This window comes from Coregonus clupeaformis, chromosome 25 (genome assembly GCF_020615455.1).
Source record: "Coregonus clupeaformis isolate EN_2021a chromosome 25, ASM2061545v1, whole genome shotgun sequence".
Taxonomy (NCBI): domain Eukaryota; kingdom Metazoa; phylum Chordata; class Actinopteri; order Salmoniformes; family Salmonidae; genus Coregonus; species Coregonus clupeaformis.
The window spans coordinates 5,284,900-5,308,654 of NC_059216.1; the positions used below are offsets into that span (position 1 = coordinate 5,284,900).

The 23,755-nt window shown below is 43.9% G+C and overlaps 1 protein-coding gene across 1 annotated transcript in view; it reads right to left on the reverse strand.

The window, feature by feature from the left end:
- syne2b (spectrin repeat containing, nuclear envelope 2b) overlaps window positions 1-23,499 on the reverse strand; it is a 152,433-nt gene extending 128,934 nt beyond the window's left edge. The window contains 12 exon segments of the mRNA XM_045207412.1: window positions 108-221; window positions 629-706; window positions 1,747-1,836; window positions 2,184-2,284; window positions 2,671-2,870; window positions 3,108-3,310; window positions 3,465-3,557; window positions 3,656-3,733; window positions 5,629-5,724; window positions 6,420-6,481; window positions 10,909-11,044; window positions 23,362-23,499. Of these exon segments, the coding sequence (XP_045063347.1) occupies window positions 108-221; window positions 629-706; window positions 1,747-1,836; window positions 2,184-2,284; window positions 2,671-2,870; window positions 3,108-3,310; window positions 3,465-3,557; window positions 3,656-3,733; window positions 5,629-5,724; window positions 6,420-6,481; window positions 10,909-10,993 (1,200 nt within the window). The 5' untranslated portion in view covers window positions 10,994-11,044; window positions 23,362-23,499.
- Window positions 23,500-23,755: the final 256 nt, after the last annotated feature.

Genomic DNA, 23,755 nt, shown 5'->3' on the forward strand with positions numbered 1-23,755 from the left:
TGCAAATGTATCCCCCTAAACTATATAAAAGATACAGTCCTTCACTCCAAATAAACCTGGCATAACTCTACGTGCCATTTTCTATCCATCTAGCACCATCCACATACATGGTATCTCTCTGCATAGCTCTCGCCTTCTGTGGAGTCCCATCCTTCCAGTAACTCCTGATAGGCCTGCACCAGCCAGCAGGTCACTTCCTGGGCCTTCTGATTGGTTGTGGTCTTGAGTCACAGCAAAAAGACAAATGAGTTATCAGACAAATTATGGCCCAAAATAAAGCACTAACCCTGACCATAACCTAACGTTAAACTTTCAAAACACCCTTTCCACTATACGTAGCCTGAAGATTACATTCCAAAGAACCTCTTCACATGGGAAGTGAAGTATTAGTGGGTAAGGTGGAGTAAGGTGGAGCTCAACTCTAGTATGTAAAGTTCTCCCGCATGAGTTGATGATTCTAAGATATATCTTCCTTTTAAGATGTGTCCAAATGAACAGCAGTCTGTGAAACAGGCAGGGGTGAAATCAAGCAGCTGATTTTCGATCGTTGTTTAGATAGTTATGGGAGAGGGAAGCCTTGAGGGAAGCCTTGGGACCAGGCAGAGGAGAGAAGATGAACAGGGTTTACCGCAGTAGCAGCAGCTCTGGAGGGTTCAGGTTCTTGACAAGAAGTTGATCTGATAAGTAGGGGTTGGAGCAGGTGAGCCTGACCAGAAAATTGACAGACATGACAGTGAATGGGGGCTAGGTACTTCAGGCTTCAGGGAAGATCCTAGATAACATTACAAACTCTAATGCACTCGTTTCCAATCCTCATATCTCAGTTTCTCTTTATGAAAAGGATGCCTCAAAACGAACCCCTCTAAAAAATAAATAGGGCACAACATGGGGAATTGGGCTTCAAGGGATCTGAAAGTTCACCACATGTGCATGGTCTCTCAGATTACTTCTGAACTATCCTATACATCCAGATCACTAGAACTATGCAGGAATCCAGCTTTGGTTAAAGCTGAACCTCCAACCTCAGGCAGTGCTGAAACACAGCAGGAAACATGAGCTGAACAGTGGGCCTGGTATGACTGATCTGGCAAGAGTTCCCTGGGACATGACATGCGATACCCTGGTCTCAGTGGAAATAATTACTGCCACCCTGATTTTTAAGGTGGGGAATATCAACACACCCTCCTGTGGCTCAGGGCTGGCACCAACCAAACAGGGAAAACAGGGTGAACTGGTTGTAAAACAACCTAATCTCTCCTCTGACTTTAATCACTCTGACATTTAGAGGTAATCTTGGCTTTGAGCGATTCAATGGTTTTCAAAAGGAAGACAGTATTCTTTACATCTCAGTTGGTATGCCTGGAATATGTGTCATGTGTTTGTTTGTACTGCAGGTATGTTGTCATTGTGGACAGCATTATGTTTGATTGATATATTATATTGTGTAATGTATAGGGTATCCGTTGTTGGTGGTAAAGTATAGTTGTACAGTTGTCCTGGGGTACTACAAATCAGAGGCCGCTTACATCTAAAAAATATAGTACAAGAGACATTATTTCTGTTTCAAAACATAGTTACTGAGAAAACTGCTTTATAAATCATTTTTAAACTTCAAACCAAAGTAGAACTCTGTAGCAGTGGGTGAGGTGCTGATTGGGAATCAGATTGATTTCATGATGTAACATGTTGCTCTGAGTGCGAGAGGTGAAATAAACAGAGCTGTAGGCAAAGTCAGGGATAGGCTACCTGGCGCAGAGGTGAGGCAGCGATGGCAGGAGTGAAGTGAGTGGGCAGGTTGACAGGAGAGAGGCTTTTAGGAGAAGTCATATAGTACATCTGAATAGATACAATGGAGAGTGAAGAATAGAAAAGGTGAGGTAAAAGAAATAGAATAAAAGTGAGAAGAATTTAGATTATACTGAAGAGTCACAATAAGGAGCCACAGTACACAACGAACCTGAGGAAAGCCAAAACAAAAGTGGAGAAGATAGTACATGCTCTACATCTGCATTGCTTGCTGTTTGGGGTTTTAGGCTGAGTTTCTGTATAAGCACTTTGTGACATCTGCTGATGTAAAAATGGCTTTATAAATACATTTGATTTGATTAGCTAGGAGTGTGACCAAAAATAATTTTAAATAAAACGCAATTAAAAGAGAGTGAGTAGATGACAGTGGTACAAACCTGCATGTCCTCCTCTGTCACAGGCATGTCTCTGGAGTACTGGAGGAACTGGGACACGTAGGTCATGATGGACTTCTCATCTGGGTCTCTCACATCAACATCTGCACCAAGAAAAGTTCCTTGAGAAATTCACACTTTTGTCCAAAGCAACTGACACAAACAATATACATTTGGATGCACTAAAGTGACTTTCTAAAGCCCTGTTTATACCTGGTGCATACATGGAGGCACCATCTAATCTGGTCACAATGTGGACACAGTGGACGGATAAGAGACACATTTCAATACAATGTGTAGATTTGACAAACCTTGATAAGATAGTGATTGGATTATATTGATCAGATCATGAAACTCACATGTTAGCAAGGTAGTGTAAACGGGGCTTAAAAGGCACAACAACAGAGTACATATCTGATTTAACCAGGGAACTGAGCTAGACATCAGATGTCATCCCTCCCCCTAGGTTAAGTGAACACCACCCACGCACCATCAGGCTCCAGTAGTCTGGGGATGCGCAGCTCGTGCTCGGCGGTGCGGAAGGCCTCCTCCAGGTTCTGACGGTTAGTTCTGGTTCTGGCCTTGGACAGGTCCACCAGGTCAGGTCTCAGGGCATACAGGATGGCCAGGAAGATCACACCGCTCCGCCAACTGGCCTTGAAGTCCTTCACATTCAGAGTACAGCCAGCCCTATGGAGTGCGCCACATCATATAATAATGGCAATAATGGCAACAGACAGAACACCCTTTCATCAGTGGATTTCAATGTGTGTGATATTGTGTAGAGAGGCATGAGGTCTCATCAAGAACCAAAACAACAACAACATCTTGAGATGAATTTGGACAGTGAATATGAGAGGTGTGAGGGCTTAAACGGGAGGGGTGAGGGTCTGAGGATGGAGGGCCTAAAAAGGGAGGGGGGCTCACTTGTGGCACTGTTCCCTGACCCAGAGGAGCAGGGCTTTCTTGGCAGAGACACGGAAACGCTGGTGTAGAGGGGAGCCCCTGGGGGGCACGGGGCTGTTGCTAGTAGAGCGGGCCGACAAGGTGGAGCGAGAGTCCAGGCTGGCCAGTGACTCCAGAGAGGACTGACGAGAGCTGAACGACAGGCTGCTGGCCAGCTCCTCAATCTGCAGGGAGAGAAGTTTAATAAAGTAGCCCAGGAGGGAACAATAGACGAACTACAACAACAATGTATTACCGTGGACATGTAGCTACAGCATACATTTTCTTATAAAAGCCAGTGTCTAAGAGTGATTACAGCTAATTATGACTGAGACTCACGTGATACTGCATAATGATTGTCCAGATCAAGCCCAGGATGATGGATGGTTTACCGTCAATGATGTCGGGAATGTTAATGTTGACCAGTTTGATCTGTGTGAGAAGGACAGCTTAACATTACCAGCGTTTCAATACAAATGGCTTTGCAACTCACATGAGCTTGGACCCAAAACATGAAAACGGTCTCTTACCGATTTCTTCTTTAAGAAGGACAGGGCTGTTTCAATGTTGCTCCTGTGCTGAAAGATGCCTCTGCCTCTCTCCCGACTCTACAAGAGCCAACAACAGATATCAGAGCATAGACAAAGGAAAGGGGCACAACAGATGGCAGAGGGCCAAAGAGACCTACCGTAATTTTCGGACTATAAGCCGCGCCTTTTTTCCCATTTTTCGACCCTGCGGCTTATATAACGGTGCGGCTAATCTATGGATTTTTACAGCTAACGGCCACTAGAAGACCTCCTAAATCTATGGATTTTACAGGTTACAGTCCACCAACTTTAACTCTATGGGCTCTATGACCGGTCCGCGCCCCCCACCTTTAAGCGGCGAGCTCCAGCAGGAAAAGCTGGAGGCCGGAAAAGAGTGAGACAGGTAGCGCGCAAAAGTAAAAGTGGAACCGAGAGTGGTACGAGAGACAACGAGAGACAGAACGAGAGCAAGACAGACAGACATTACGAGAGCGAGACAGTTTGTGCAAAGGAAGTTTTCATGCACAAACCCTCATTATGGAAAACAAACGTAGAAATGCATATGATGCAGCTTTTAAGTTAAAGGCAGTCAATCTGGCTGTCAAAACATCCACGATCATTAACGGGTTCCGAAAGGCTGGACTGCTGCATGATGAAGAGGAGGACGCCGCCACAGCTGAGGCCCTTCAGAGGCTGTTCGATTCCGACAGTGACGAAGAGGAGTTCGTTGGTTTTGAGAGCGACAACGAAGGAGAGAGGAGAGTGGCTGACGAAGCCACCCTGAGCCTGTTCGTTTCCGACACTGAAGATGAGGACTTTGGTGGTTTTAGTACGCAGGAAGAAGATGGAGATGAGGATTAATGACTTGACTTTTCTGGTTACAGCCGTGTACTGCACCTTAGCCTAAAAGATGAAGACGAGGATTAATGACTTTTCTGGTAGGCTGATTACCGTATATTTTAAGCAGCCGTGTTGCTGCAACTTTAGGCTTACGCGCTTACTGTCGTGTTACAGGCACTTTATTTTGCACTTTTAAAAAAACACATTTAATTTAGCCATTGATATTGCCTCGTCAAGCGCTGTAAGCTTTGTTTTTTGTTATGGTACTACTGTAGGCTATAATGTAGATAAATATTCAAAGATGTGCACACTTTTTCAAGGTTTTTCTAAAATAACCAAAGTTAAGTGGTTAAATGATTGTGACGCTATTAACTAATTTTGCTGGGGAACCCCTAGCACTCCCTCAAGGACCACTGCTGTAGATCACTGCCGGTATGTGCGCTGGGAGCGCACCGTTTAAGTTTGAAAGTTGAAAAGTTTGTGTGTCTGAAACGCTATGTGATACAGTACAGTTTACACAGCACAGTATATGTTCTGTAGCTACTATTGCACTAAATGGTAACACTTGAATACGTTATGCAAATATGCAACTTGTTTGTTGTAATGTTAATAAATGGGAGCTTCCTCAAGCAGCCATCTCTTTCCCGACAATCCCCTCTGTGCACGAACCCTTACATATGGCAATTAAACATTAAAACACCTGCGGCTTATAGTCCAGTGCGGCTTATATATGTACACATCATTCAATATCATTCAATTTAGCTGCTGCGGCTTATACTCCGGTGCGCCTTATAGTGCGGAAAATACGGTACAATGAAATGAGGGAGAGGAGAGGAAAAAATAGAAAATAAGTTATTGAGAGGAAAGGATTGATGCTGATGTACAGGGTTAAGAGAAAGGAAGGAGAAGGGAGAAATACAGTCACAGAAAAAGAGGTGGAGACACTACAGCAGGTGTTCCTTGTCTATTTAGGACTAGCCTTCTAAGAGTTCACTTGAGATGAGCTTGTAATGTATATACAGTAGAGTGTGTTAGAGTTGATCTGAGACAGAGAGAGACATTTACATTACATTTTAGTCATTTAGCAGACGCTCTTATCCAGAGCGACTTACAGTTAGCACATAGAGACTTACCATCTGCTGGCCACTCATCACCTCCAGCAGGTCCAGCAGCTTGGACCCGTCCCGGAAGTCATTGAACAGGTCCAACACCATGCACGGGGGAATCCTCTGAGACAAGACCACAGAACAGCTGCTGTTAGTCTCTTTCATAAGGCATAGTGACTATTACAGTCAATACACTTAAACCACTTGTCAACTGTGTTCTCACTCTAATCATTACATTCACTTAGGCTTAAGAGCGTGCACGGCATATGAGTAATATCTTGGGACATAAAACAGCTAGGTAAGGATGATTCTCATGGTGTGTGTATTAACTTAGAAAGCAGAATACATTTCATGACTTTCCACTGGACTTAAAACTCTACTGCAAACTGCCACTAGAAGATTAGCAATTAGCTCAAACAACCCACAGAGGTGTGGGTCCAAGTCAAACCACAGCTGAGGCTCCACAACTCTGACTCAGCCCAGTGTTGGTCAGGCTCCACGGGGTGAGAGGGCTGGGGGGGACTTCTGTTGCTGTCTGTCTGTGTGTGTGCTCTAAACCCCACTCCAAGGGGCTATATTTACATGATTCCCCTCTGCTCCTCTCCACCCTGCCCCTCCCCCAGCCCTCCCCTGTCACATGCACAACTGACCTCTCCCATGAGCAGGAGAGCAACACAACCCTTCTCTCCAGGTGGATGAGTGAGTGAGTGAGTGAGTGAGTGAGTGAGTGAGTGAGTGAGTGAGTGAGTGAGTGAGTGAGTGAGTGAGTGAGTGAGTGAGTGAGAGTTGAAGACATACAGTATTTCAGATAGTGTTACCTTTGAGAGCTGAGCATTGATCCAGTTGGTGAAGGTTCTCTTCTGAATTTGCTCTTGCTCCACTGTGAAAGGGAGGGGCAAAATAAATATGAGAAGATTGTATCGTAGTTTACATAAATAAACACTCAAGAGTACATATGTGATGTATACAAATTCTGAAATATAGCAGCAATATGTTTTCTTTAATATATAAGCCTTCAGTAACAGTAAGGCTCAAGGTGCTGCCAGAGGGATCGTACGTTTTTAAATACACCACAGTCATGGTCACATGTCTAACATGCTGCTGAACACACCCAATAACTTCCCTCAAACCCATTTACAGAGTTATAGACTTCCAGCTTTACCGGCAGAGGCCCACTCACCATTATACATCTCTACAAAGTCCATCAGGTCCATGACTGAGTGAAGCATCACAACATTAGTCCATTATCCCCAAGTACACTTTCTGAAATCTCTCAAGCTTCTCACAAACACCTCAAACATAGTATATTCCACTTCCTCTGTGACAGATCTTTTATACCTTCAACTGTCTTCAAAATATGTCCTTGATATCAGAACTGTTGATCTGATACTTGCTCTTTCTAGCCCACTTGCTTTAGGCCCTCTGTATTCTTGTGCACCACTAGCTACTCCATGGTAAGCCCCTGTCCAAGTCATCCCAGTCTTCTCTACTGAGCTCTGTGATAAAAGGACAGAGACTGATAGACCCATTAAGCTGTTTTACAGAAGGCCAGTCTTGGCTCCAGTCGGTGTCTAATGTTAATCATAAGGACCTGCTCCAAGTGTGTGACTCAGGTCTATTCCTGTTTCTGGAAGGATGTGGACTGTGGTGTGAGGGGATGACAGAGCCTCGCCTCGTAGGTGACTGTTACTGATTACTGCCGAAGTGTGGTGGTCTCTCAGGTGCTTATAGCTGCCAAAGCATCACCCAATTGGTGCTACACATTCAGTGGTGGATGTTCCAGCCTACCTACAGAGGAGGAGTAAGCCTTGCTGTGAACTTCAGAGACAGGTGCCTGATGAAAAGCTCCGGGCCTGCCTGTCTGACTGATGTTTCTCCCTCCCTGGCTGTACAATCAAAGTCACTTCCACTCTAACTACTCCTTTCTGAACTGCATCATCATCTACATTTTACATTTTAGTCATTTAGCAGACACTATTATCCAGAGTGACTTACAGGAGCAATTAGGGTTAAGTGCCTTGCTCAAGGGCACATTGACAGATCCCCCCCCACCTAGTCGGCATAGGGATTCGAACCAGCGACCTTTCGGTTACTGGCCCAAAGTTATTAACCGCTAGGCTACCTGCTGTGGAAGACCATCTCCCATCAACTGCCAGCTCCCTGAATTCATTTTTGTTTGTTTTTTAAAGCGACTTTGAAATACTGTATGAAAAGCACTAAAACAAATACATCTATTATTATCATTATTATTATTATTATTATTATTATTATTAAAATAGACATGGTCGATTTTAAGCTTTTCAAACATATTCTAACAGTTACAAATATAGGTGGATGCCTTCCATTAATGCTGAGGAAGTTGAAACCACAGCCCTTTTGAGCAAAGTTGTTTTCAACCTGCTCAACATAGACACACAATTAAGGTACAGTAGCTGGGGTGTATTCATTATTTGCAGACTGTTGCAAAACGTTTTGCAACAGAAACAGTTTACCGTTTACTCTATGAACCAAACAGAAGCAAACAGAGCAAATGGAACCAAACGGGGCGGGACCTACCTGAATTTGTCCAATAGAAACTCTTGTTTTGGAGTAAACAGTTTCCGTTGCAAAACGTTTTGCAACAGACTAAACATTTTGCAATGGAATTCGACTAATGAATACACCCATGTACTCTTGGCTCTAAGCCACCTGACACTGCTCCAGGTTTTGATGTTTCTAATAAGGTATTTGAGATTTTTTTTTAAAGATGTTGGAGAACAGTTGCAGAGGCACAGCTAGTGCTGTAGAAGTATTTATATAGATGCAGCAGCAGTAGCTCGAGAAGTAATCATATCAACATATCAACAGGGCTTTGTCTGCTGTCAGTTTATAAAAACATATTAGTTATATGTTTTGAAGAAATTAAATTTTTATTTTAAACTGTAATTGGGCCGTCATAAAGTGATTGATATTTCACACACAATCGCAACAAAGGGAGAAAGAGACCTGATCTGGCCTGAGAACCAGTCTCATCTGACAAGGTCAGGCACGTGGTCAAATGAACAGCTGACAAAGCATTATGTTTACGTATGACAGTTGTAACAAGTAGCCTAACATATTCCGTTTTCCAAGACATTATTTGCGCTTTGCTCAAGAAAAGTTCAACCCCCAGAAATCACAGATTTCAGAAATGTAACAGCCATACAAACTAATGTCAATGTACTCACTCATGATGTGAACATCAGTGCTGCGTCAGACAAGAAAAAAGTGAATATTTAATAAAAGTTCTGTAAGCTAAACCTCTTCTTTCTGCTGCTGTATGAGCATGGTTTGCATATACAAGATACCAGCCTCTGTCTGAGATGTGCTGTATTCTTTATGAGCAACAAGCAGCATCTATGGGACCCAATGGGAAATGTATCATTGGAACGCGAAGTTCGTTGGTGAGTGAATCCTGTATAACCAGCAGTCACCCACCCAGCCTGTTGTGCTGCGCCTCCAGGGGAGGCAGGTGAATGGTCTCAGCTCAGCTCAGCTCCACCCATCCAAATGGTAAGGCGTGATGGATTTGGGCCTGCCTGCCCAAACAAAACCTGGTTCTCAAGCCGTCCTGCAAGTGCCATTACAAAAGAGAAGAGTCCATCCCGTAGAGACAAAGAGGGGTGCTGCGTTACCTACTTTAGATCATTAATGATTTTATCTATCTGATGATACAATGTCCATTATGTGTATCCCTAGATATCCCTAGACATGGGACAGTCTGTGATGAAAGCTGTTGTTGCCTTCAGTCTGAGAGCGGGAGAGCTTAGCAAACAGTGGAGAAACTCTGCTAACTCAACTAGTCGCTCACATTCAAAGGAGGGGAAGTGCTTCATGGTCAACTGCCACTGTACATGTGTATGTATAACAAAACGTTAAAAGATTTAAGAGTAAGATCCCATCAAACTGCAGCCGTATGTAAATAGTGTTAATCCATCAGGACTCTCCTTGTCCCTCAAAGTGCCACGGGGAGGGGAAACGGAAAACATTAAAGTCTGCATATTTTCCCAGCTTGGATTTCTATTACTTTCTAGTAACTTTCCTGTGTAATCCTGTTCTTGTTAGTCTAGGTCTAAGAATTTACCACGGCCTAATGATAAATGTGTGAGAATATCAGTTAGTTCACATGTGAACTATATTTAGCTGCATTCTTGTATCGTTACGACTCCAAATATGCAAAGAAAAACAGACTTTCAGACCATTATTTTACAAGCTGACTTGTCAGTGGGCAATCAGCATACAAGCCTTGAATAAATAGATCCAGAAACAGTTGTTTCTAAATAAGGTTAACAGTCATGGGTCTAAAATAGTGCAGCTGATGGCCTCTCAATAATGGCACTCAACAGAGAGAGAGAGAGAGAGAGAGAGAGAGAGAGAGAGAGAGAGAGAGAGAGAGAGAGAGAGAGAGAGAGAGAGAGAGAGAGAGAGAGAGAGAGAGAGAGAGAGAGAGAGAGAGAGAGAGAGAAGGGAAAACGGGCATGAGGACATAGGCAAGGCAGATATTCAGAGAGAGGCAGTGTCATATTTATCCCCCTAGGAAGAATACCTGTATACAGAGAGTGCCAAAGTACAAGACGAGAAGCCTCTGTGCCATGCCCAAGGTCAACTCTCGATTACCCTCTCCTCTGCCAATGAAAACGTATAGCTAACCAACAAACGCTCTCTACTAGCAATCAAATAGAGAAAACCTCTTACAGGAAAAGAGCACAGCTCATATATATACAGTAATTCAAACCATAAAGTGAATAATCTCTGCTATTGTATGTAAAACTGTGAGAAGCCTTGGAGACAGTGACTTCATAGGCATGCCACATGACATTTCACGACCCACTATTGAATTCCACCCACTTGATCCCCTTTGGATGACTGTTTAACATATGACTCATATCTCATTGGGTTTACATTTCAACAGTAAACACAACATGTCCCAAAGTGACTACTTTGAGCCAAAACAGGACCGAACAGGCAGAAGTTATCACTGGAGTGAGAGAAGTTCATTTGATTGTGAAATTTCCCCTGAGTGTAAGAAAATCCTTATTATTATTATTAATATTAGGTTGCCTCAGAAACTAAAACAAGTTAGCTCAAATATTAAGACATTAATAACTAGATTGTTTTCTCCTCATGTACAATATGTCCACAGAGCTGCTTTCCAACACCACATCAACTTTATTGTTTAAACACTGAAAGAAACACAGAGAGTCAAGGGGAAAGAGTAGAAAGGCAAAAAGAGGGACAGAGAATCAGGGAGAAAGAGCGAAAGAGGAAGGCACACAGAGAGACACTGACCCTGCAGAAGCATGTGGACATTGTCAATGTCCAGGGGGATGTATCCCCTCTCCACCGGTGCATCTCTGTCTCCTGGCGACGCCATGCTTCCTGAAGGGGGGGCTCATCCACGTACCCACAACAGCATGGCACCTTTCTGGAGACAAACAGAAACAAACATGACACACAGATACGTCAATCTCCTGTTTGAAACACATGCGGTATAGGACCATATTTACATGTTACATTTGGCACACACTGAATTACACTGACATAACACTGACATAACACTGACATAAGGAGTGTAGAGAATGTTTCTTGCTTCTGTTATGTTTATTGTTTATGAATGACACCTTTAATTTGATACAATACCCTTTACAAAAGAACAGTCATTGAGATGCACACATACTCTGAAATCCACTCAATAGTAGCAATAGCAGACCGATCCATGTATTCACACTTAAAGCCTGTAAATCACAGTCACCTTTTTCCTCATTCACCCAGTTATACCTCGTTATGACTGTTGCAACCCTACCACTCACCAGGGTGAAGACAGAAATCACAACATGGAGAACACCAAGACACTGCATAATCCAACATTTTGCCAAACATGTATTTTTATTTTTTAGGGGGTAGATCAGCTTTAATATTTGCAGATAGATTGTAGATTACATCAATGTACTGTATAACATTATATTGGCTGCAAGAATTTTGCATACAAATTTTAATTGAAAAATGTTACATTTTGAATCCGGCGTCGTTTTGCGTATCAGTTCATAAACCATGTGCCATGGAATCGATACATCAAAAATCTCTTCTCATCTATTTTACAATCTACAGTGGGGAAAAAAAGTATTTAGTCAGCCACCAATTGTGCAAGTTCTCCCACTTAAAAAGATGAGAGAGGCCTGTAATTTTCATCATAGGTACACGTCAACTATGACAGACAAATTGAGATTTTTTTTCTCCAGAAAATCACATTGTATGATTTTTAATGAATTTATTTGCAAATTATGGTGGAAAATAAGTATTTGGTCACCTACAAACAAGCAAGATTTCTGGCTCTCACAGACCTGTAACTTCTTCTTTAAGATGCTCCTCTGTCCTCCACTCGTTACCTGTATTAATGGCACCTGTTTGAACTTGTTATCAGTATAAAAGACACCTGTCCACAACCTCAAACAGTCACACTCCAAACTCCACTATGGCCAAGACCAAAGAGCTGTCAAAGGACACCAGAAACAAAATTGTAGACCTGCACCAGGCTGGGAAGACTGAATCTGCAATAGGTAAGCAGCTTGGTTTGAAGAAATCAACTGTGGGAGCAATTATTAGGAAATGGAAGACATACAAGACCACTGATAATCTCCCTCGATCTGGGGCTCCACGCAAGATCTCACCCCGTGGGGTCAAAATGATCACAAGAACGGTGAGCAAAAATCCCAGAACCACACGGGGGGACCTAGTGAATGACCTGCAGAGAGCTGGGACCAAAGTAACAAAGCCTACCATCAGTAACACACTACGCCGCCAGGGACTCAAATCCTGCAGTGCAGACGTGTCCCCCTGCTTAAGCCAGTACATGTCCAGGCCCGTCTGAAGAGTGCATTTGGATGATCCAGAAGAGGATTGGGAGAATGTCATATGGTCAGATGAAACCAAAATATAACTTTTTGGTAAAAACTCAACTCGTCGTGTTTGGAGGACAAAGAATGCTGAGTTGCATCCAAAGAACACCATACCTACTGTGAAGCATGGGGGTGGAAACATCATGCTTTGGGGCTGTTTTTCTGCAAAGGGACCAGGACGACTGATCCGTGTAAAGGAAAGAATGAATGGGGACATGTATAGTGAGATTTTGAGTGAAAACCTCCTTCCATCAGCAAGGGCATTGAAGATGAAACGTGGCTGGGTCTTTCAGCATGACAATGATCCCAAACACATCGCCCGGGCAACGAAGGAGTGGCTTCCTAAGAAGCATTTCAAGGTCCTGGAGTGGCCTAGCCAGTCTCCAGATCTCAACCCCATAGAAAATCTTTGGAGGGAGTTGAAAGTCTGTGTTGCCCAGCGACAGCCCCAAAACATCACTGCTCTAGAGGAGATCTGCATGGAGGAATGGGCCAAAATACCAGCAACAGTGTGTGAAAACCTTGTGAAGACTTACAGAAAACGTTTGACCTGTGTCATTGTCAACAAAGGGTATATAACAAAGTATTGAGAAACCTTTGTTATTGACCAAATATTTATTTTCCACCATAATTTGCAAATAAATTCATAAAAAATCCTACAATGTGATTTTCTGGATTTTTTTTCCTCATTTTGTCTGTCATAGTTGACGTGTACCTATGATGAAAATTACAGGCCTCTCTCATCTTTTTAAGTGGGAGAACTTGCACAATTGGTGGCTGACTAAATACTTTTTTTCCCCACTGTATATGGAACAGCTGTCAATTTTTTTGTCCTACATTTTTTTGGTCCTATATTTCTTTATTTATAACAATTTTCTTAACACAGGCAAGTTCCTTACTTTTTCCCCCTTCCACTTGCCTCTTCCATTTTTGTGGTAATGCTGCAATTAGTTGGTTGTAATTTTGGGTAGAGGAGACATTTCCATATATTTTTGTTAGCTACATGTGTGACATAACTCCATGTCACGCTCTGGCTCCGGGACTCTGTATATTGAGCCAGGGTGTGTTCATTATTTGGGTGTATTTCTATGTTTGTATTTCTGTTGGGTTCATTTCTATGTTTGGTCAATGACTCCCAATCGGAGGTAACGAGTGTCAGCTGTCGGCTCGTTATCTCTGATTGGGAGCCATATTTAATCTGTATGTTTTCCTGTGGGTGTTGTGGGTTTTTGTTCCGTTTCAGTCTTTGTACTGTGGACTTCACTATCCGTCATTGTTTATTGTTTTCTCGTTCGTGCACTTTAACTTTAATAAAGTCATGTTCGCTACAAACGCTGCGCTTTGGTCCACTCCTTCCGTAGACGGCCGTGACAGAAAAACCCACCAAGATGGGACCAAGCAGCGTGTCCAGGAGCCATCGCCAGGGAGATCCCTCACAGATCTCCTTCGCCTCCTGGACTGGGTCAAGCCGAGGGAGGAAGACAAGGGCTTGACATTATGGCAGAAGGGCGAGAAGCTGGCGAGAGATATGGAGACGTGGTCCACGGGTAGGAGAGACGCCCGAAAATTTTTAGGGGGGCTCACGACGGCGGACCAGCAGGAGGCCGCGATAGAGCGGTCCAGTGGGTTGCCGGAGAAGGCCGCCGGGTTACGGGGGCCACTGGTAGAAGAGGGGATGGAAGGTGTGGAGGCACGGCGAGAGGTACTGGCGTGTGTTGCCAGTCCGGTCCGGCCCGTTCCAGATCCCGGTGTAGAGCCAGTGGTGTGTGTCCCCAGTACGGTCCGGTCTATTCCTGCTCCCCGCACCGAACCTGCGGTGCGCGTCACCAGCCCAGTCCGGCCCATTCCTGCTCCCCGCATCAAGTCTGTGGTGCGTCTCGTCAGCCCGGCTCTGCCCATTCCTGCTCCCCGCATCAAGTCTGTGGTGCGTCTCGTCAGTCCGGCACGGCCCGTGCCTGCTCTCCGCACCAGGTCTGTGGTGCGTTTCGTCAGCCCTGTCCGGCCCATCCAAGCTCCCCGCACCAAGCAAGTGGTGTGCGTCGTCAGTCCGGCACGGCCCGTGCCTGCTCTCCGCACCAAGTCTATGGTGCGTTTCGTCAGCCCTGTCCGGCCCATTCCTGCTCTCCGCACCAAGTCTATGGTGCGCGTCGCCAGCCCGGTCCGGCACGTCCAAGCTCCCCGCACCGGGTCAGTGGTGCGCGTCGTCAGCCTGAGGAGGTCCGTTCCGGCTCCACGCACCAAGCCGAGGATGCGTATCGTCAGCCAGGTCCGGTCCGTCCCTGCCTCACGCGCCAAGTTAGGGGTGCGCGTCATCAGTCCGGATCCAGCCAGCTGGGTTGGATCGGACCGGGGCCATTACGGGGGGATGGATGTAGGATGGTGGTCAAGCCCGGAGCCAGAGCCGGAGCCGCCTCCGAGGAGCAACACCCACCCAGCCCTCCCCTATTTGGGTTCTTTGAGGCGCGGTCGCAGTCCGCGCCTTTAGGGGGGGGTACTGTCACGCTCTGGCTCCGGGACTCTGTATATTGAGCCAGGGTGTGTTCATTATTTGGGTGTATTTCTATGTTTGTATTTCTGTTGGGTTCATTTCTATGTTTGGTCAATGACTCCCAATCGGAGGTAACGAGTGTCAGCTGTCGGCTCGTTATCTCTGATTGGGAGCCATATTTAATCTGTATGTTTTCCTGTGGGTGTTGTGGGTTTTTGTTCCGTTTCAGTCTTTGTACTGTGGACTTCACTATCCGTCATTGTTTATTGTTTTCTCGTTCGTGCACTTTAACTTTAATAAAGTCATGTTCGCTACAAACGCTGCGCTTTGGTCCACTCCTTCCGTAGACGGCCGTGACACTCCACCAGTCCTATAAAGATTATACCGTTGTTTTTTTTAATAATGTTTTTGTAAATCAATTAGTATATTTGAGTTTAACCATAATATTTGATGTTTTATTTGTTCTGTCTTTTCTGGTGGATTAAACTGAAATTGCAACCATCTTTCTATGGCTTGTTATAAAATAGCGATATTTTGGAGATTATCTGAATAAAGGGAAATGGGCCATTCTTGAACATGGGGTGAGACATTCTTACTAATCTGCTAGAGAACCAGTTCAGATTTAAGTATAACTTTTGTATGACTGAAGCATTTAGTGAGAGGTTTAATGCTTTAATATTGAATAATCCTTCACAATTTGTCCTAACCTGAGTCTCAAGCCATGATTGCTTCTATCAGTTTAAGTTCTGTCTCTGGTGGGGGTTGGAGAAGTTCTGTTTTGTCTTGTTTCATGTAGCTCAAGGATGCAAATAAGTGATAGGAAATATGTGTGACCTTTAAAGATCTTTGTAACATGTCTGCTTAATCTCTCTGCTCTCTCTCTGCTCTCTCTCTGCTCTCTCCGCTCTCTCTATTATCAAGCTTGACTGACAGCTATGAAAAGGCAACAGGTGACTGTGGCCAAAATACTCAATACACAATAACAGAGTCTTAACCTACAGCTCTTCACCTCTCCCTATATAACAGAGAACAATGGCAATAAACATAGGGTGAACTTTAAAAAGCATAAACACGAGGTGAGGCATTATCCACCACTGCTAATGGGTCATTCCACCAATTTGGTCCTTCTGAGAAGTGTAACTTGGTCCCCCAAAAAAACCCAGTTGATTTCACCTAATTTTTACATTCTGTCATAAAGAGCACATGTTCAACTTAATAAAAACACGTTTTCCCATCTCAAGAGGTAAAAAATATACACTATACTCAACCTGATTTTACACTATGATTTGACTATTAGATGTTCAATCTTTCTTTTGAATAATAAAAAAAAGAACAGTTTCAATATATTAAAAAGAGAGTTAAGTTAAAATAACAGGGTTGACCTTACAATGAAGAATCACTAAACAAATTAAATAAATAATAATCTTCAGAAATGACTTTGTCAAAGCAACAAAATAACTAGGGCTTTACAGTGATGGTGAAAACTTTTGGAGACATTTTGGGGTTAAGTGGGTTAAAATCTTCCTAGAAGTCATAGAGGGTGCACAGAGGGATATGTACTTTTATTTTATTTTGGCACTTTAGCAAGTCTTTATTCATAATAAAAATCACTTTGATTGAATTCTACATGTGGTCTATATTAAAGGGTACTTTATTTAATATAACAAGCTTCATTTATCGTTTTTCTGAATTGCTAAAACACTAAACCCCATTCTCTGAACCAAATTCTCAGTGGCCTAAACCCATTTGTCGAATCAATCACTCTTTTTGCAAAACTTTTAACACATTCTCACTCACTATAACACATTTCGCACTGTGATGCACTTGTGTTACAAAATGGTAAAACACAGGCGGCAAAAGTTAAACACAACTACAACACAGTTGTCATCGTTTACACACAACGACTCCAAATTGTTCACACTTGTTTCTAATTTTACATTTACATTTTCGTCATTTAGCAGACGCTCTTATCCAGAGCGACTTACAAATTCTAATGATGTGATCAAACCAATTGTACAGAATATAAGCCAGTTCAGAGTGCACAGGTGCGTTGAATGTTGATACCAACAATGGATGGAAACAATCTGAGAGGCAGAGGAGGAAGAGTACGTGTAAGAGGTGGTGGACAAGGAGGAAGAGTACGAGGACGAGGAAGAGCAAGACCAAGAACAGTAATTTCAGAAGAAGTAACTGTGATAGACCATGTTGTTGTTCATGGAATGACAATGAGGGAAGCAGGACAAAGAGTACAACCCAATTTGAGCAGATTCTCTGTGGCCACCATAATCAGGACATTCAGAGAAGAGAACAGGTAATTGTTTCTTTTTATTTTGGTCATTGAAAGTTTACTGTATACATTTGATTCAGTACAAAAATAATAATTTTCTTACCATACAATATTTTACGTATAGAAGTAATGTCCATTACTATTTTTACTGTATGTATATGTTTGTAAGTGCATTTTCCCTTTTTGTAGAATTGCAAGACTACCACATGAGGGTGGAAGGCCTGCTATGTTCTCCCAACAGCAAGAGGCTCTCATTGTTGATATGGTCCTTCAAAACAATGCCATCCGACTGCGTTTAATACAGCAAAGAGTTGTTGAACACAATGTAAACTTTGAAGGAATCAACAGTGTCAGCCTTTCTACCATTGACCGTGTCCTCCAGCGCAACAGGGTATGCATGAAGCAAGTGTAGAGTACCCTTTGAGCGCAACTCAGAAAGGGTCAAAGATCTACGATTTCAGTATGTGCAAGTAAGTGTACACTCAGACACTTTCAGCGCTGATGCTTACAGTACAATGCTATGCTACTAACCTACTGTTACTGTAAACTGCACTAAATTGTAGTGTATGTAAATGCACTATTGCAGAAGTCTGTCTTTCTGTATCACTTACTAAACTACTTATTTATCTATTTTTATATAGAGAGAGTGTTTGAATTGGATTCCATGGAAAGGCCCCATGAATACATTTTTGTAGATGAAGCAGGGTTCAATCTGGCGAAGAGGAGAAGGAGAGACAGGAACGTAATTGGCCAACGTGCCATTGTGGAAGTCCTTGGCCAGCGTGGTGGAAATATCACCCTTTGTGCAGCCATAAGTAATCGTGGGGTTCTCCACCGTCATGCAACCCTGGGGCCATATAACACTGAACATCTTCTTACATTTCTGGGTGGTCTTCAGGATGTTTTGTTTGAGCGTGAGCAGCAGGATCATCAGCAGGCAGTGCATCATGTCTATGTCGTGGTTTGGGACAATGTCAGCTTTCACCATGGTGTCCAGATACGCGAGTGGTTCAACATCAACCAGCGATTCATAAATGTTTGCCTTCCACCATACAGCCCTTTCCTCAACCCAATAGAATAGTTTTTCTCTGCGTGGCGGTGGAAGGTCTATGACCGAAACCCATATACCAGGGAAAATCTCTTACAGGCAATGGAATTGGCCTGTGGTGACATAGGTGTGGAGTGTTGTCAAGGCTGGATCCAGCACACCAGAGGGTTTTTCCCCCGTTGCCTGGCAAGGGACAACGTTGCCTGTGATGTGGACGAAGTCCTCTGGCCGGAACCAGAATGAATCTCTCATTGACTTTGATTTCGCAGTTGCACAACATTTTTGAGTGTACTGTAATGTGCTTTTCTGTCACGTACGTTAAGAGACGGGTCGGACCAAGGTGCAGCGTGAAAGGCGTACATGTTTATTAAACTAATAAACACACGACACAGTAACCAAAATAACAAACTTAACCGTGACGGTCCAAAGGGCTAACACACAAGCCTAAACAGGAACACAACAAGATCCCACAACACAGGCAGGAAAACTGGCTGCCTAAGTATGATCCCCAATCAGAGACAGCTGCCCGGCCAAACATAGAAATACAAACCTAGAATATTCACACCCTGACCAAACTAGCTAGAGTTCTATAGGCCAGGGCGTGACAGTACCCCCAAAGGTGCGGACTCCGGCCGCACAAACCTGACTTCCAGCTTCGGTAGCGGCTCCGGCTCTGGAGTGGAGCCGCTGACCGGAGCTGGACTGGGCACCGGTGGAGCAGACCGCTCTGGCTCCGGAGTGGAGCAACCGACCGGAGCTGGATCAGGCACCGGTGGAGCGGCCTGCTCTGGCTCCAGAGTGGAGCCGCTGACCGGTGCCGGACCAGGCACCGGTGGAACTGGCACGGGCCGTGCCGGACTGGCGACGCGCACCACTGGCTTGGTGCGAGGAGCAGGAACAGGCCGGGCCGGACTGGCGACGCGCACCACTGGCTTGGTGCGAGGAGCAGGAACATGCCGGGCCGGACTGGACTGGGAACACGCACCACTGGCTTGGTGCGAGGAGCAGGAACAGGCCGGGCCGGACTGGGAACACGCACCACTGGCTTGGTGCGAGGAGCAGGAACAGGCCGGGCCGGACTGGGAACAACGCACCACTGGCTTGGTGCGAGGAGCAGGAACAGGCCGGACTGGGAACACGCACCACTGGCTTGATGCGAGGAGCAGGAACAAGCCGGGCCGGACTGGGAACACGCACCACTGGCTTGGTGCGAGGAGCAGGAACAGGCCGGGCCGGACTGGGAACACGCACCACTGGCTTGGTGCGAGGAGCAGGAACAGGCCGGGCCGGACTGGGAACACGCACCACTGGCTTGGTGCGAGGAGCAGGTACGGGGCGTACCGGACTGGGAACCGGCGCTGGAGGTCTATGACTGTCTCCGTCCTTTACACTCCGCGCCCCGTCCTCCTCCAGTGAGGACTCCTCCTTGAGCCCCCACAAGTGCAGTGGTCGGGGCTCCTCTCTGTCGCTCCCCGACCACCCTTTTAGCCCCCCCAAAAAAAATTGTTCTTTGGGCTTTTGCAGTTGGACTAATGTATTTTTATGCAAGTGCTGAATATACAGACATTCAATACTGTATTACTTGCAGTACTTACAGTATACAATATATTCACTGTACTAAGTTGTGATTACTTTTTGTTGTTTACTATATACAATTTTTAAAAAATCTGTAACTACATGCCCTGGACGCTGTGTTCTCCATTTTTTGATGTAGTGTCTAATGAACGCTCTGTAGTGTTTATATATTGACTGGCTGTGTGTATGATCTGAAAACATTGTTTGATTTTGAGCACAGATTAAATGGTTTTGAGGCGATTGTTTGATTTTGCCAGAAGAGTCAGGGGTTTTGTGAATGTAGTTTGAAGATTTGGTTTTGTGTTTAAAGTTTTGAGAAAATGGGTGAAGGTTTCAAGAAATGTGTCTTAGCAATTGAGAAAAACTGTAATATCATAATATTTCATAGTTATTTAAATATCAAAGGGACACAAAAGGCACTCATTTCGTGGAACGACCCTAGTGTCTAGACTCAGAAACACTGAGAAGCAACTCAATCACAGTCCTACAGACCCAATGTGAAACTGTGTCGCCGCTATCCTCACTATAGTGTGGCATCTGTGCTATCCAAAGGTTCATGTCAGCTGAAGAGAGAGAGAGAGAGAGAGAGAGAGAGAGAGAGAGAGAGAGAGAGAGAGAGAGAGAGAGAGAGAGAGAGAGAGAGAGAGAGAGAGAGAGAGAGAGAGAGAGAGAGAGAGAGAGAGAGAGAGAGAGAGAGAGAGAGAGAGAGAGAGAGAGAGAGAGAGAGAGAGAGAGAGAGAGAGAGAGGAGATTGTGTGTCCCTGAGACAAAGTCATACAGGGTTGCTCTAATTGTGGATACAGTGGGGGTGAAAAACACATACTGTAACAATGCACTGGAAAAAGACCAGGGGGTGGGGAGGCAATAACACAATAACACAGGCTTCAGACATTTGTTTGATGACATAGACAGATAGCACTGTATGTTTGTCCACTGGAACACATGTCCAGTCCATTCACCTAATGACTCCATGGCTGGACAACGAGGTGGAGGGTTACACTCCATGAAGGGTCCACTCCATAACTTCTATTTCCGTCAACAGTATGGCCCTAAATCTTCTTTGTTTTGTTTTTGGAGGACTGAGGGGAAGGGCCTATGCAAGGGTGATATCAAAGAAGAAGAGGTGCTGGTGTCCTATTTTGCATAAATTGAACAATATTTTGTGTGTGCGCATTTGTTCTGTTTCAGCGTGTATATAATTGGTCCTGCTACCACAGAGGCAACAAAAAACAGACCTTTTGTCATGTTTGAACAGGGGTAATAAATCCGTAGTGTGTTGGGCTAGTTCCACCCATCCAGCCATGCATTCTGACACACACGTGACACAAATGGGGAGAGATGAGGGTGAGGAAAAATAGTATCTTGTTTCATTTGAAGAGAGAGACACTGGGAAGGGCAGTTTGGGGCATATACAGTATCCTGTGTAAGATTGTGGAGAGACATGAGTGTTCAACAGAGAGAGGGCATTGTTTTCTTTAATCTGCCGACTCAGAGGAGGCAGAGGACAGACAGGCAGGCCTCCCTATATCAGAACCACTCATCCAGCCTCGCCAAGGCCTCACTGGAACAGAGTGGCCAATAGGGTCAAGGACATGACTCCCACTCATAATGACTAAGTCATACTGCTCTGATCCGTTCTGCATTTCATTGTTAGTATTTAACATCCAATATGCATGCTATGCAGAGACATTGTTATTGGCAAAGACACCAATTACTTGACAGAGCTTGTGCTGTATATCTCCCTCTGGTTGTGGCTTACATTCATCTGCTCTACAAGCCAGGAAACATGATTTTACATGTCAGATAATCATTTAATGAGCATTCCGGTCCAAACAGATTCTATGATTGACTAAATGTACATGAGGAGGTCTACATGAGGGAAATTCTTATACTAAGAAAAAGTTTTACAAATCAACTTCCACCTTGTAAAAACGAACAGAGACAGATTAGGCTATCTCTGTGAATTTATTCAATCCAAAATATTTGGTCTCTCTGATAGTTTCAAGGCAAAGTTTAATACAAGTAAAGTCATTGTAAACTTTGCCAGACATCTGACTTTTCACAGCATCTACTTTCTGGGTCTAACTCAAGTCAATCCAACATCAATCATGACTGTGTCATTTCCCTGACCTAATGTTATGGTATGTGCTCAGAAGAACTAAAAATCTAGAACCTAAATGGGTTCTTCGGTTGTCCCCATAGGAGAACCCTTTGAATAACCATTTTTGGTTCCAAGTCTAACCGTTTTGGGTTCCATGTAGAACTCTTTCCACAGAGAGTTCTACATGGAATCCAAAAGCGTTCCACCTGGAACCAAAAAGGGTTCTCCTACGGGGAAAGCCGAAGAACCCCTTTGAAACCGTTTTTTTAAAAACAATCAACAACTTAAAAGTAATATGCAAAGATCTCAAATAGAACAGCAACAAAGCAGTACATTTGATCAATTGTATGTAATGCAAGAACTTCATCGACATGGAAAAAGAGTCAATGCTAATTCAAGTAGATGTATAATATGTTTTTACAAAGCTAAGAATAACCTGTAGCATTATTTCCATTCATAAAGAAACTATCAGAGGTTCTTGTCTTACAAATTGGCTGCATGAATGAAACTGAATGTGTCCCATAAAAATGCCTGTCATACACTGTTGAGAGAACAGTTAAACATAATCCAACAAGTAAGCCTGTTAGTAGCCCATTGGGCAAAAACCGGTTGAATCAACGTTTCCACTTAATTTCAACAACAAAATATAATGTGATGAAGTTGAATCAACGTGGAAAACTGATTGGATTTGCAAAAAGTCATCAATGTAAAGGAATTTTGTAATAAACCTAAATCCAATGACATGGTGAAATTTGTTGTTGAATTCACGTTAGTTGACAACTCAACCAAATGTCAATCAAAACTAGACGTTGAACTGAAGTCCGTGCCCAGTTGGAGGATAGTTTTTCCCATTACAGTTTTAAATATTCCTCACATAGGTCGAGTTAAGAATAAATGGCGTGCACTTCGACTCGCGAAATGCTAGATAGCACGACAGACGTGTTGACATTGTGAACTTGTCACTGCCTAAAATAGCGCACTAGTGGGCACGTGTTCAGTGTGCCTCCAGTGCGCTTCAAACCCCAGTTCTGTACTGTCATAATGAGTCCTTGAGTCAGACCAGTATGTCAAAATATGGTGAAGTTGCCTAATGAGAAACTCATCATAGGCCACAGGCTACACGATTTATAAATAGAGTGGGGAACAAAAACTCAAATATGCTAATTAGAGTTGCCATATTGGCTAATATGCTTATCTGAACACATAGAGGGGTGACTAGAGAGTCAAATATTGTAACAATAGGCCTAAAATCAAACATCGAAAGCTTCTTCATAGTAAGTCAAGTAATATTACGCTTTTCCAAACTGAAAGCCACTATCATTCATTCGCCAAAAGGTGTCTACTTACATGTAACAAAGTTGAATAGACGTGTTTCAGTTGTCTGGCAATCACATGCAGGTCCGGCAATAACAATACTCATTGATTGGAATAGGGAAAACAGAGCGCGTTGTACAGTATAAATTGTGTAGCACCAGCACAGTTACACGTCTCCCAACGCGCGCAAATGTGGAGATAGTAAAGCAAGCCTCTACCGCTCGAGGAGTGGGTTTCAGACCGAGGCCGGCCGGCTAAATATAGCAACCAGTCAGGTCGGACATACTCCCCATTTTGTCACACCTGTAGGGGTTGGGGGCTATAGCCTACAAAAGTGTATCCGATTGTAGCCAGTGGAACAACAACATGATAGTCACTGCGAGATCAACTTCTTCTTCCTCTTCTTCTTCTTCTTCTTCTTCTTCTT